Here is a 12,477-nt window from a genome sequence, read left to right as displayed (position 1 = left end):
GCTGAAGTGGTTTGGAGTCCAAACGCAGAACTGACAGCTCGAGAGGCCCCTTTTATTTATAACACAAGGTTGTGGCGCCATCTTGTGTTGAAACCCTGCAAATACACCCTGTCACCGTTGAGATCTCTCCGGGGCTTGATGGTGTCTGTGGGTCGTCAAACTGCCAGTGGTGTAAAGTAACTAAATACATTTACTCAAGTCCTGAACTTAAGTACAATTTTGAGGTAGTTTTACTTATATTATTTATTTAATAATAATTACAACATTATCAACAATATGCCGAGATACATGTACATGTGCTTGGCTTGGATACACGCAACCAAGATGAGTCACTTTCAGCACCACGCCACGGTGGACAGCTCCCGCCAAGAGTTGTCCCTTTTGCTTTCGTTTGAGTTCAGTTGCACATTAACAGTAGACCAGGGGTCTTCAACGTTTTCAGGCCAAGGACCCCTTAGCTGAGAGAGAGAGAAAGCAGGGACCCCCATTATATATTGTATGAAGTATTTTTTATTTTCCTAGATTTTCATAGGCAGCTTGATAGACTTGTTTCACAGCACTATCATGTTGGATTCATGTTAATGTGTATTTCCAGACATTTAACCATGCACTTAAACAACACTTAGTAAACCTGACCTTTCACTCTGTACTTTCTGTACTTTCACTCTTTTTCCCCCCTATACCGAACCACTTTGCCAAAAATAGCAGATCTACAAGCGCACAACGCCTCGTTGAATGTTGAATAGGCTACAGCCCTTTTACTTGTAACAGAGTATTTCTATATTATGGTATTGCTACTTTTACTTAAGTAACAAACATTAAAGCTGCATGCCTTTGTAATTTGAAGTTATAGTGTAGCTACACGTTCTGTGCTCATAATTTGTTGTTGTGGCCAGAATGAGCCTGATTAAAATCAGTGGTGTAAAGTAAGTACATTTACTCAAGTACTGTACTGAAGTACAATTCTTTGGTATTTTTTCATTTTACTGGAGTATAAGTTACTTCTCCACTGCATCTCACAGGCAAATATTATACTTTTACTCCACTACTAATATTTGAAAACTTTAGTTATTAGTTACTTTGTAATTACAAAACATACCCACTTCAGCCCTATATACATTTCAGCCATTTGAAAATAGCAGACATTTACTTGTAACAGAGGGTTTCTACATAGCAGTATTGATACTTTTACTTAAGTAAAGATTTTGAGTAGTTTTTCCACCACTGCTTAAAATAAACCTCTGTGTGCATCCATGTGGGACTGCAGCACGTGTCTTTGCTGATTTACAGGGTTGAATTGAGATGACAGATGTCTTTATTTGTGTTTGTGACCAGTGATGGAAGAAGTACTCACATGTTTTACTCATGGTAAAAGTATCAATACTGCAATGTAGATATACTCTGTTACAAGTAGAAGTCTCGTATTCAAAATGTACTTGAGTAAAACTACCGGCATCAACATATACTTAAAGTACCACAAGTAAAAGTGCTCATAATATGTTACTACCAGGTAACATACAGAAATTGTTTGGAAAACTGGAGGGGGATTATAATTTAAGGGGGAAATTGAAATGTAATCTTAAAGTACACTATAGGCGCACGACTGGAAGAAGTTTTTGTATTTCCAATGTTGGGGTGAGTCTATGGAATAATTTTACGGTGGAGTTAAAGAGATGTGCAAACATGAAACAGTTTAAAAAAAAACATAAAGACATGATACTCATGAGGTACAGGGATGAAGAAGGTGCTGGATATCACTAGGTAGTGTTTTTTTTTTCTAGGTTTCTTTTCTTTCTTTAGTTTATTATAGAAATTGTATTGTATGTATAGTTGTTTTGTATGTACTTGCATTGGTGTAAATGTATGTATGGTGCGCGTATGCATGGATGTATGCATGTATGTATGTACTGTATGTATGTATGTATGTATGTATGTATGTATGTATGTATGTATGTATGTATGTATGTATGTATGTATGTATGTATGTATGTATGTAAGGATGTATGGATGGATTTGTATGCATGATGTATACATAGTAAGCGTATGTCTAGGAATGTAATATATGTTTGAATATCACATATCACGGAAGTATTTACTGTAGGTAGAAGTGGACCAGCATGGAAGCTTGTTGTGCTATTTATTATTGATGATGAAGGGGTGGGAGCAATAAGTTATGCTTCTTCTCACTCCTTTTCGAATATGCATTTTCTGTTAATCTGTTAATCAGAATTAATTGCTTTCATTTGTTATATTGTTTTTAAAAATTCGAAATAAACTTTTCAATCAAAACTCATTTTGCAAAATGTCCCATTTCACAAGTTCAAAATGTATAAAGATATCTTTTGAAAATAGCCGATCTACAATCTCACAATGCGTCGCATCACAAAGCATTGTGAGCTTGTAGATCAGCTATTTTCAAATGGCCGAAATATATATAGGGCTGAAGTGTGTTTTGTAATAATAATCAAGATCTACGATGCAGCAGATGCAGAATTTCATAATGTAGCCTATTAATACTGCATCCATGTGCATGGGACTTTATGTACAGTCAGAGTCACTTTAACTTCCCCTTGTGTTTGGCAAACTAAATCCTGACACAGCAAAAAGAACATGGACATACTGTAAAGCTGTGTGTGCGTGTCTATTGAGCAGGGTTTTTTACTTCAGCTCACTGCTAATGTCATCCTTTCTATCAACAGCCGTTGTAATTTAATTAGACCACTTGTCTAGTCCACACACGCATTCCGTAGTTTGTATGAGGCCATTCTTAGTCTGAAGTCTGTGTTAATCTGTCAGATTGGACAGCAGAGGCTCAGCATGCCCCTGGGAACGCACCAGAAACTAGAGGAAATGAATGAACTGTTTAACACTACAGCATGTGGCAGTACAGAATTGGTGTTAACCTAGCTACTTTAGGTTTTATATCTGCTAATATGAATGCAACATAGAATTACAGAGACAGTGATTCTACAAGTGCAGCTTGAACACCTCGATGTGAAATTGACTCTTTTTTTTTCAAAAAGATTAAAATATGCTTTTGAAAATCTTTCAATTCCTTTTCTTTTTCTTTTTTTTGTGTGTGGAAAATAGAGTAGACGTTAAAAATTACCCAGAAGTGAAATATCCCTTGATGTAAATTGAAATCCCTTAAATTGATGTAAAAAATTATGTGAGCATATAATCATTATAGTATGCACTTGGTCACGATGCTGGAGTTCAAGAGTTAACATTGTTATGTCACTCCTCTGGAATGACATAACAAGAAGCAAGTGCTGACTCCCTGATCAGGACAAGCTGATGGAGACAGTCAGAGGATTTCAACCGTTCTCATTGACTCCAGAGTGCAGTCACACAAGGGTTACTGTGACACAGACTTAAGAGCCTATAGGCTCTCTCCCCCTCCCCCTCTCTCTCTCTTTCTCTTTCTCTCTTTCTCACACAGGATTACACAGGAGTTCACAGTATAGCACAGACGTCACAGTGCAAGACCTAATAGGTTTTATTCTGCTTTATTCTGCTATGTATAGCCTAATTCAAACCAGAGCTAAATCAAAAAAAGGGAAATGCTCGCACTTTACTGCAGGTATATATTTGTATAGGTATATATATGTTTGTACTGTACCTCATTGTCTCTCCCAAGCAAAAAATATAATCTATTAAAATGCTTAAGCCTGATTTATACTTTACATTAGAGATTCCTTTTCAGCAAGTGACGAGGTCATATGACAAAGTATAAATTAGGCTTTTGTAAAGATCCGAGACAACTGATGAACGGGCAACCCGTAATGAATGTACCTGCCACTTGTAGGTATTAGGGTGGTCATTTTTTTGCAGTGGTCACGGCTATTCAAAGATTGCAGCTATTCAAAGTAAAGGGAGACAGTCACGGTAAATCAAAGAGTGGGAACACAGAGTAATTTATTGCAAGTGGTCAACATGGGCAAAATGAACATCAGTGCACATCCGTGCATTGGAAAGCATGGGGTAATTGCTCTTACAGCTCATGACATGTTGAAGTCAAACTCTGATGCACATGCATTGTAGTTCATCAAACACCTTGTGGTTGAAACACGTGCAATGTGTTATGTAGGCAGCGGGCTGCTATGTACTGTATGTGTCACAATGTTCGTGTCAGAATCGTCTGGTCTAATGTTCTGAAGTCAGTTACGTATTTATACAGGTGTTAATGAATCCTAGCCACCCTATTCTGGGGTGAACAATCAACGGAAATAGCAGATTTACAAGCTCACAATGCGACGTATTGTGAGCTTGTAGATCGGCTATTTTCGGCTAAGAGGTAAAAAGGAGGGGGCCAAGGATATAGCCTTGGGGGACCTCGGTCAACAAGGTATTAAGTGGTGAATGGAGATGCTGAATGTGTTCGTAGGTATTCCACCACGCTCTGACCGCCTGGTGCGTTGTCCAAGGCATCTATCAACATTTATATGAGGAAAGGGTCACACTCAGAAAAAGTCCATTTGCTTAGTTGAATAGTTCATATGACATACAGTATCATCACAAAATATTTCCAACCGTCCGGCCTTCATCAGTGTGTACTGATGTGATAATATTCATTATTTGTACACACTGATGAAGGCCGGCCGGACAAAAATGTTTTGTAATATGGCATGAACTATAAACTATTAAACTAAGTAAATGGACTTTTCTGAGTGTAACCCTTTCCTTACATAAATACAGGTGTTAACGGACTCTCCAAGGTTGTCTGAATAAGACTTAACCCGATAACACCGTACCAAAAAACTATTCTTCCAATGTGGAACCTATTGCAATATGAGTGCATAGTTATTTTTTAGCGAGAACGTCATAAGAGATTCCTTTTATCTTCCTTTTAACTTAATCACTGTTTCAACGATCTTCTCTCCGGTAAGGAAATTCCACAACCCGGGCCGGTAGAACTCATTTCCAAAGGAGTAGAGAAGAGCATTGAAGATGGGGTTCGTCTTTGCAAGAACTGGAAGCACCTGGGGGAACAGAAACATGCGTTTACAAATTTCTGCCTTCATTTGATCTCAATACCAACTGATGTAATGTGGTTTCCCTGCCTTTCCCTCTACATTACAGAATCTCCAAACGGAGTCTCTTACCATTCTTAGCTTTGGAGATATGAACGTGACGTTCTCAAAGCAAGCGTAGATGCACAGGAGGATGTAGGGACCCCAGCACATCAACACAACCCTCAGAGGTAAGCTGGTGTTGAACTGCAATAAAGTTGAAGGTAAAAGTTTCACTTTACAGTATAGTAGATATTGCAAATTTAACAGCAGGGAGCATTAATAATAATTAATAACACACACACACACACACACACACACACACACACACACACACACACACACACACACACACACACACACACACACACACACACACACACACACACACACACACACACACACACACACACACACATTTATTTATGTATTTACTTTCTTACTTAGAAGGTACTCTTTGTTCGCAGAGCGTCGGGATTACAACCTCAATTTATGCAATACTGCATTTGAATGTAAACCAGTGAAATACTGTATAGTTACCCTGTAGTTGTGCAACTTCTTAAAGTGCGCGAAGATGGCTTGATAAGAGGACATCAGAGTGATGACAGGGAACAGCAGGTAGACTACCACCAGACTTGTCAGGTAGTTTGTGTAGTTGCTGTGGATTACATGTAAACACATGTGTCTCAGTTGTGTTCTGATCAAATCAACACGTTTTGCTCAGTCATCTGCAGGCCTATTAGCAATGGGATGCGTGGCATTTTTATTGAGTACAATAAAATACTGCTCAGGATTTGGATCTGGATTTGGCTATGTACCGCCATGTACCACATGGTTATTTGACTATGTACCACACCTGTCATTTTTAGTGTAGTCCAGTGTGCAGCAGACCTTCATGGGTTCAAAGTCATAAACACCATATCCATAGAGAGGAAGAGCAGCCCAGAAGATGGACAGCCCCCAGATGACGGCACTCATGAAGATAGCTGTGCTCCAGAAGAACTTCTGTCCTACAGGAGGATGTCAACATGAAGAGCATGAGGTGGTTTAATACATGTGTGTGTTAGTCTATTTGTGTAAAATTTTGTGAGGGTCTTCCAGGCAATAAGTTAACCATTTAAGCAGAATAAAGCTCACAATACGTTGCATTGCTATGTGTTGTGAGCTTGCAAATCGGCTATGTTTGAATTTATTTTATATTTCTTTACTGTCAAAAATCTGAATTTTTACTTGTCACCTATGATGACATGCCCAAAATAGGGAAGGCAAGGTTGGAAGTGTTTAAGCAGGCATTGTTATACAATGGTACACTCACTGGTACAATACTGGTGGTATCTATCCCAGGCAACGGTAGCCATGAAACTGATGGAGGCCAGGATTGAAATCATTCCCTGGAAGCCATGCATTCTGCACCCGTCCTGGCCCCATGGCCAACCTCTGGACACGACATGGGTAAACATCTCATGAATATCAAATGTCTAAATATTGAATCAAGCTAATTGAAACCTGTCTGGGGTGCATACAAATTCCAGAGTGTGTCATTATAAACTAAGTGACAAAACCCTTTAATGTTATTGTTACAGTACTCTGCCACAACAGTATGCTGACATTGGTTAAAATAACTGCATCTAACAACCTAGCTTAGAGCTAATTGTACTGATTGATTTCACTGGCAAAATAATGGGCCTTCTATAAATGTCAATACTGAAACTTTCATCCCTGTGAGAAGTTGTATTAACATTAGAGGAGATACCTGAGATAGCTGGCATAAGCAGCTGTCAGGGCATTTATGGTCAGACTCATGTCAGCCAGAGCCAGGTTGAACACTAAGAAGTTATTGGGCGTTCGCAGTTCCTTCACCCGGAGGAAAGCCAATACTGATGCCACATTGAGGAAGAATCCCAGCACGCCTGAAAAACGATAAAAAAACAAAAACAAAACCTTAATAACAATCTCCAAATTATGTACAAATGAAACATACTGTGTTCTTCTCACGTTAAAGCACAAGAACATTATTTAGATGTCACTTCTGTCCATAGAAACGTTTTGTTATGCTGATGTAGTAATTCTATTCTAATTCTAATGTCTTCATTGTTTCTTATTACCGTAGCTTTATCACTATTGTTATGTTGATGTTGTACAGTATTGCGGACATTACCACACTTGCATTTCGCAGCTTGTACCTGTATGAGTAGTGTGACAACATGGGGTCTAAATTTCTCAAGGCAGGTAGACCACATCCATTAAAATAAGTCCCAGATTATAATGTTATTTCTTCAGCTTCACGTGTGTTTTAGAGCGCCCTCTCATAGCACATTCTAAGCCCCCTGTTCATGAGTCACATGGACAGTGTCACCAACAAAGAAGTGTCTGTATAGTTCAGACATGTGGCAATTACCTCTATCAGTTGGGAGAGGGAGACAATGGATGTAAAACCTTTCGGTTTGTACCTTTAAAAAACTTTTGCAGCATTTAAAATGCGGACATCGGAAACTTTTATTAAATTAAGCCTAACTGAAACAGTATATGATTAAGGAAATACGTCCAATCCTGCTGTGGCTGGGTCAACTGGGCCTTTAAGGTAGTCATTTTCATTGATTGATTCATTGACTTTGTTATTGATGAATAATCATGCACAAACAATTGTACGCTACAGCCAAAAGGATAACACACAAAGCTATAAGGTTATTTCCATTGTGGTACTATTGATGCAAGTGTATATACCTGTAGCCTAAATAAATACAATAAAAAAGCAGTAGCCTATTATAAAATAAATATAAAATACATTGTCTCCTATATGATCAAACATAATACATTCAATCTTAAACTGGCCCATTTTATCTGACAATGAACGTGAGTAGAACTATGAACATTTTTATCCTAGCCTATACATTTAATCCACTGTAATTTCAGAACAGATGTTTATGTAAGTACTATACAATTTTGAGTTTTTTTTTTTACTTTACTGGAGTACTTCCAATTTTCAATTCTTTATACCTCTACTCCACTACATCTCTGAGGAACATATTGTACTTTTACTATTTCAAAACTTTACTAGTAACTTTTTAGCTCACAAGTTGTGGCTTGTAGATCTGCTATTTTCAAAAGATTTATACATTTTGAACAATTCTGCATAATGAGTACTTTTACTTTTTGTACTTATTTATATTTTGATGCCAACACCTTTGTACATTTACAAAAGTCAATTCTGAATACCAGACTTTTACTTGTAACAGAGTATTTCTACATTGTGGTATTGATACTTTTATTCAAGTAAAAAATGAGAGTAGTTCTTCCACTTCCACCACTGTTTGCTAGCAAAAATACTAAACTATCAGCTAACTGGCTTGGTAGATTAAATATTATATAGCTAATAGAATGCTATTATGTCCTAGTTATTATATTTATATTAAATAGCCTACAGTAAGTGTGTGTCCATCATTTCAGAATATTTTCGATTGCTGAGGATAGGACACCTGCCCAATTTCCTTGTGTCCGATTTGTTGTTAAAAATAATGTCAGCATTAGATGATTTCCACTAAACTTCGCAGCAAATCTTTGCCTCAAATGTAGTCTACCCTAAAAGTTTGCCACTGTGTCATCACCTTGAGCCTAGGGATGCAAAATAACATGCAAACATTGAACCTGATGCCATAGGTTATGCTATAAACCAGCAATCTGAAAATATTCTGAAATGATGGACACACACTTACAGTAGGCTATTTAATATAGGCCTAAATATAATAACTAGGACATAATAGCTTTCTAGCTATGTTATATTTAATCTCCCAAGCCAGTTAGCTGTTGGATAGTTTCGTATTTTGGACTGTGGAGCCTATAACCATTACAGGCTCGACAGCATCAATTTACATTTTTGCATTTCTGTTTCTTCTTCTATCCAAAACCACAAATTCAAACACAAGATGAGTTTATAGTGAAATGCACCTTTAACCCATACACTCCATCAGGCATCGGGTAAATTAAGTTAGTGTTTGACTGCGGAGGTTGGGTTCCCTAGTAGCCTACTTACCTCCAAGTAGGAGAGCTGTGCCGAATGCAAACATATCAAATTCTTCAAATCCCTCCGGTAATGCCATTTTGCCAAATTTGAGGGTGCACCAAAAAAGAAGTCCTTGTGTTGTTTGACAGAGTGCCACGGATTGCTACTATAGACCCCTTTATAAAGGCTCTTTCACGTGAAAAAGTATAAAGACACTAATCTTTGTAAACCCTTTGAAATCCGGCAAAGAATGCACTGAGATCTTATACTTTTCTCCCCACAGTTTCACAGGGCTCACTTGCACCAAAGGTTTGCGCATTTGCTGCGTTGTGGTATTTTGCAGACAGAAAAAGGCAGATTGCTGAAGTGACACTGCTAAAACAAATGGGTTCTATTAGGTTGTAAGAAATTCAGAACATAGGCCCATACTGTAATACATGTTCAAACTAATGTAGCCTACTATGAAGCATCATGTGTCATTTTAGATTTTAACCACTTTAACCATATTTAATTTTGTCAGATATACAAGCTCATAACGCGCCACTTCGTGTCATGCTATGAGCTTGTAGATCTGCTATTTTTGAAAAATCTTGAAAATGTGTGCAAATCGTTGAATATATGTATTTTCTTTTATAGCGAACATGTTTTAATCAAATCTTTGTTTCTGGGGGTCCCTGGAACAAAACAATTTGAGATGGGGGGGCCCGTGGCCAAATAGCCTACATATAATTTTGGGGATCATTGACATGAAAAAGTTTGAGAACCACTGACATAGAAACATCAGTTTTTTCAGAACACTGTTAGGATTTGGAAGACATTTGTAGAATCGGGTCCTCAGGTCTTAATGGGTTAAACACTAACCTTGTCAAAATGAACGTATAATTCTTGAGGACATAACATTATCTAAGGCAGGGGTTTAGGTTATGTGACATATCATTATCTAAGGCAGGGGTTCAGGTTATGTGACATAACATTATCTAAGGCAGGGGGTTCAGGTTATGTGGGAGCCAGTGGAAGCTGAGCTCCCATAAGGAGGGTCTGAGCTAGCCTGGTAAACCGAACCTCTACTTCCATGGAACATACTGTACATCTGTGTGACGGGCACTAATACATTATTATAACAACCCTTATTTAATCACAATGAATCTACTTGATACAATACAATTGTGTGTGTGTGTGTGTGTGTGTGTGTGTGTGTGTGTGTGTGTGTGTGTGTGTGTGTGTGTGTGTGTGTGTGTGTGCGTGTGCGTGCACGCATAATGAGCAGTGAGTGAAGTCTCTCTCTCTCTCTCCTTCTCACTCACTCACTCACACACACATACGCATGCACACACACATGCACTGGTGTTTCTGAGAACCATCCGACCGTGGTTCTGAGGAGAACGCACACATCTCTGTGTGTTCAGGAGATTGTATGCATCCGTTCCGTGATTGGCCAAACCAAACTGTCGGTTTCACTGATTGGCGGAGCGTCACTTCACATCACGTTTGTGCCCCATAGCCAATATAAGTGACAGTGAATGGAGGAGGATAATGAAGTTATCTTTATCAAATTAAAATAAAAGTGGGTGAGAACAGAAAGTACGGTGTGGGAAGTAAGAGAGAGGAGGTCATGTATGATGACCATGTATTCCCGACTTGCATCGGTAGGCCCAGCCCAAGGGGTACTGGTCTAGTTTATTTAAGAACTGGCCTGCCTTTTGTAGAGGCACAGTAAGTGATCTTCTTTTTTCTTGAGAACAAAGGGAGTCTACCAGCGTAATACGGCTAGTCCGGTGCGTCACAGGAGCAGGGACAACAGATGCAGAAGAGATCGACACTGGAGTAGCTCGGACAGTTTAAGCCTTTTATTCAGGTGCAAGTACATGAAGAAACGACTGACGTTTCGATCTTGCAATTTTCTTCTTTACAATCATAATAATGTAGAACCTAAAAAATAACCCTTAAGGAAGGTGACATTTGACTCTTACGCCAGCCTGAACCTTTTAAAAAGTAACATTTGGCCAGATTCTGATTGCATCACTAATCTCCACTCAGATTAGCTCCCACTCACTCATTAACTATGAGGTAATGATGTGTCACAATAGCCCTTTCTCAAGCTGTCCTAGCCAAGCCCAGACAGCGCATGTAGTTAAAACAATCTATCCACTTGTATGCCTCCCTTATTTCAAATAAACCTGTTGACAACAATGACATTTAAAAAAATAATTGAAAGCTGAAAGCTGTAAAATCATGCATGTAGGCCTATGTTAAAATGTTTTTCCTCTGGCACTTGAGTGACAAATCACACACATGTTATAAAACAATATTTCCAGAGATGACATTGGGATAACAATGGCTTAGGAGGTAGAGCAGCCATCCCAGTTCGATCCCTGACTCCTCCTGTCTTCAGATTGTGTCGTGTCATTGAGCAAGGCCCTGAACCAGGGGTGTCAGTCTAATTTCGGAGTGAGGGCCACATTGGGCGAAAGGTGACTTGATGAGGGCCACGACCAGTTGCGGACCTGCATGCGCGCTGGCGCACGTTCACTTACACGCAGCTGTAACTGGCTTTGTTTTCCAACCTGTTGTCTCAGTCATTGCCTTAACTACAGTACATAACTTTACACATTTTGTTTATACAAGACGTTTTGGTATATAAACTCTCCTGCGTAGTCATAAAAGGTAGTATGTTTTTACTTTTGGGGGCCGCATTGGACCTCTTTGGGGGCCGCATTTGGCCCCCAAAACGTGAGTTTGATGCTGTGAGCAGCTAAGGCTTAGCTGCTCACAATGACCAGGTTGGTGCCTTGCATGGTTGCCTCCACCGTCGGTGCATGTGTGAATGTGTGAATGTGTGTATTTAGTGCTTTGGAAAAGGCGTTATAGAAACACAGACCGTTTACTACAAGCGCCTTTCCGGAGCCGACAGTGCATTGTAGCATTGTAAGGAAGTATGTGAACTTTGGCCAGGGTGCTGCTTTCTCAATGCAAACGATCCATAAAGATTTCTGTTAATCTCACTGTACCAGCTGAGCATGTTGAAATAAAAACAGCTCTGAGCCAACACATCGCCTCATAATATATAGCAGTTTAATGATAAATTATTACAATCATGTGTTTATTTCTATCAATCGCACACCACCATCTTTCTAAAGACATTTTGACAATAACATCCCCACCAACAAAAAGATAAAGTCTGGTATAAATGCCATTTGTTTGTATTTAATTGAAAACTATTGATTACAGAAATCCAGTACTTTGAATTATACAGGAATTTGACTGTTGCAAAAGTCATTAAACTCATAGCTGATATACTGAAAGACTATAGCTATTATTCATCTGTTTTAACACATTTTTGTGTACTCTGTGATGCTTATGGAATCCTTAATCCATAGGTTTACCACGTTTCTTTTGTCACATGTTTCATTAGCACATCATAATCTGCTGATTTCGCAATAAAACCTAAGCTACCATAGAAATGGC

General features: G+C 38.7%; 1 protein-coding gene across 1 annotated transcript; it reads right to left on the bottom strand.

Annotated features, from left to right (window-relative positions):
• Positions 1–4,838: 4,838 nt before the first annotated feature.
• Positions 4,839–9,109, bottom strand: rgrb (retinal G protein coupled receptor b; the record flags this gene model as incomplete). Its single annotated transcript, XM_084078324.1, has 7 exons — positions 4,839–4,982; positions 5,106–5,219; positions 5,553–5,670; positions 5,869–6,022; positions 6,328–6,449; positions 6,766–6,922; positions 9,043–9,109. 7 exons carry the CDS (start codon positions 9,107–9,109, stop codon positions 4,839–4,841), a joined length of 876 nt encoding a protein of 291 aa, XP_083934450.1.
• Positions 9,110–12,477: the final 3,368 nt, after the last annotated feature.

This window comes from Gymnoscopelus microlampas, assembly GCF_963454915.1.
Source record: "Gymnoscopelus microlampas genome assembly, chromosome: 14".
Classification (NCBI taxonomy): domain Eukaryota; kingdom Metazoa; phylum Chordata; class Actinopteri; order Myctophiformes; family Myctophidae; genus Gymnoscopelus; species Gymnoscopelus microlampas.
Note: the sequence above shows the minus strand (reverse complement) of the source record. Positions and strands in the feature narration are given on the sequence as shown.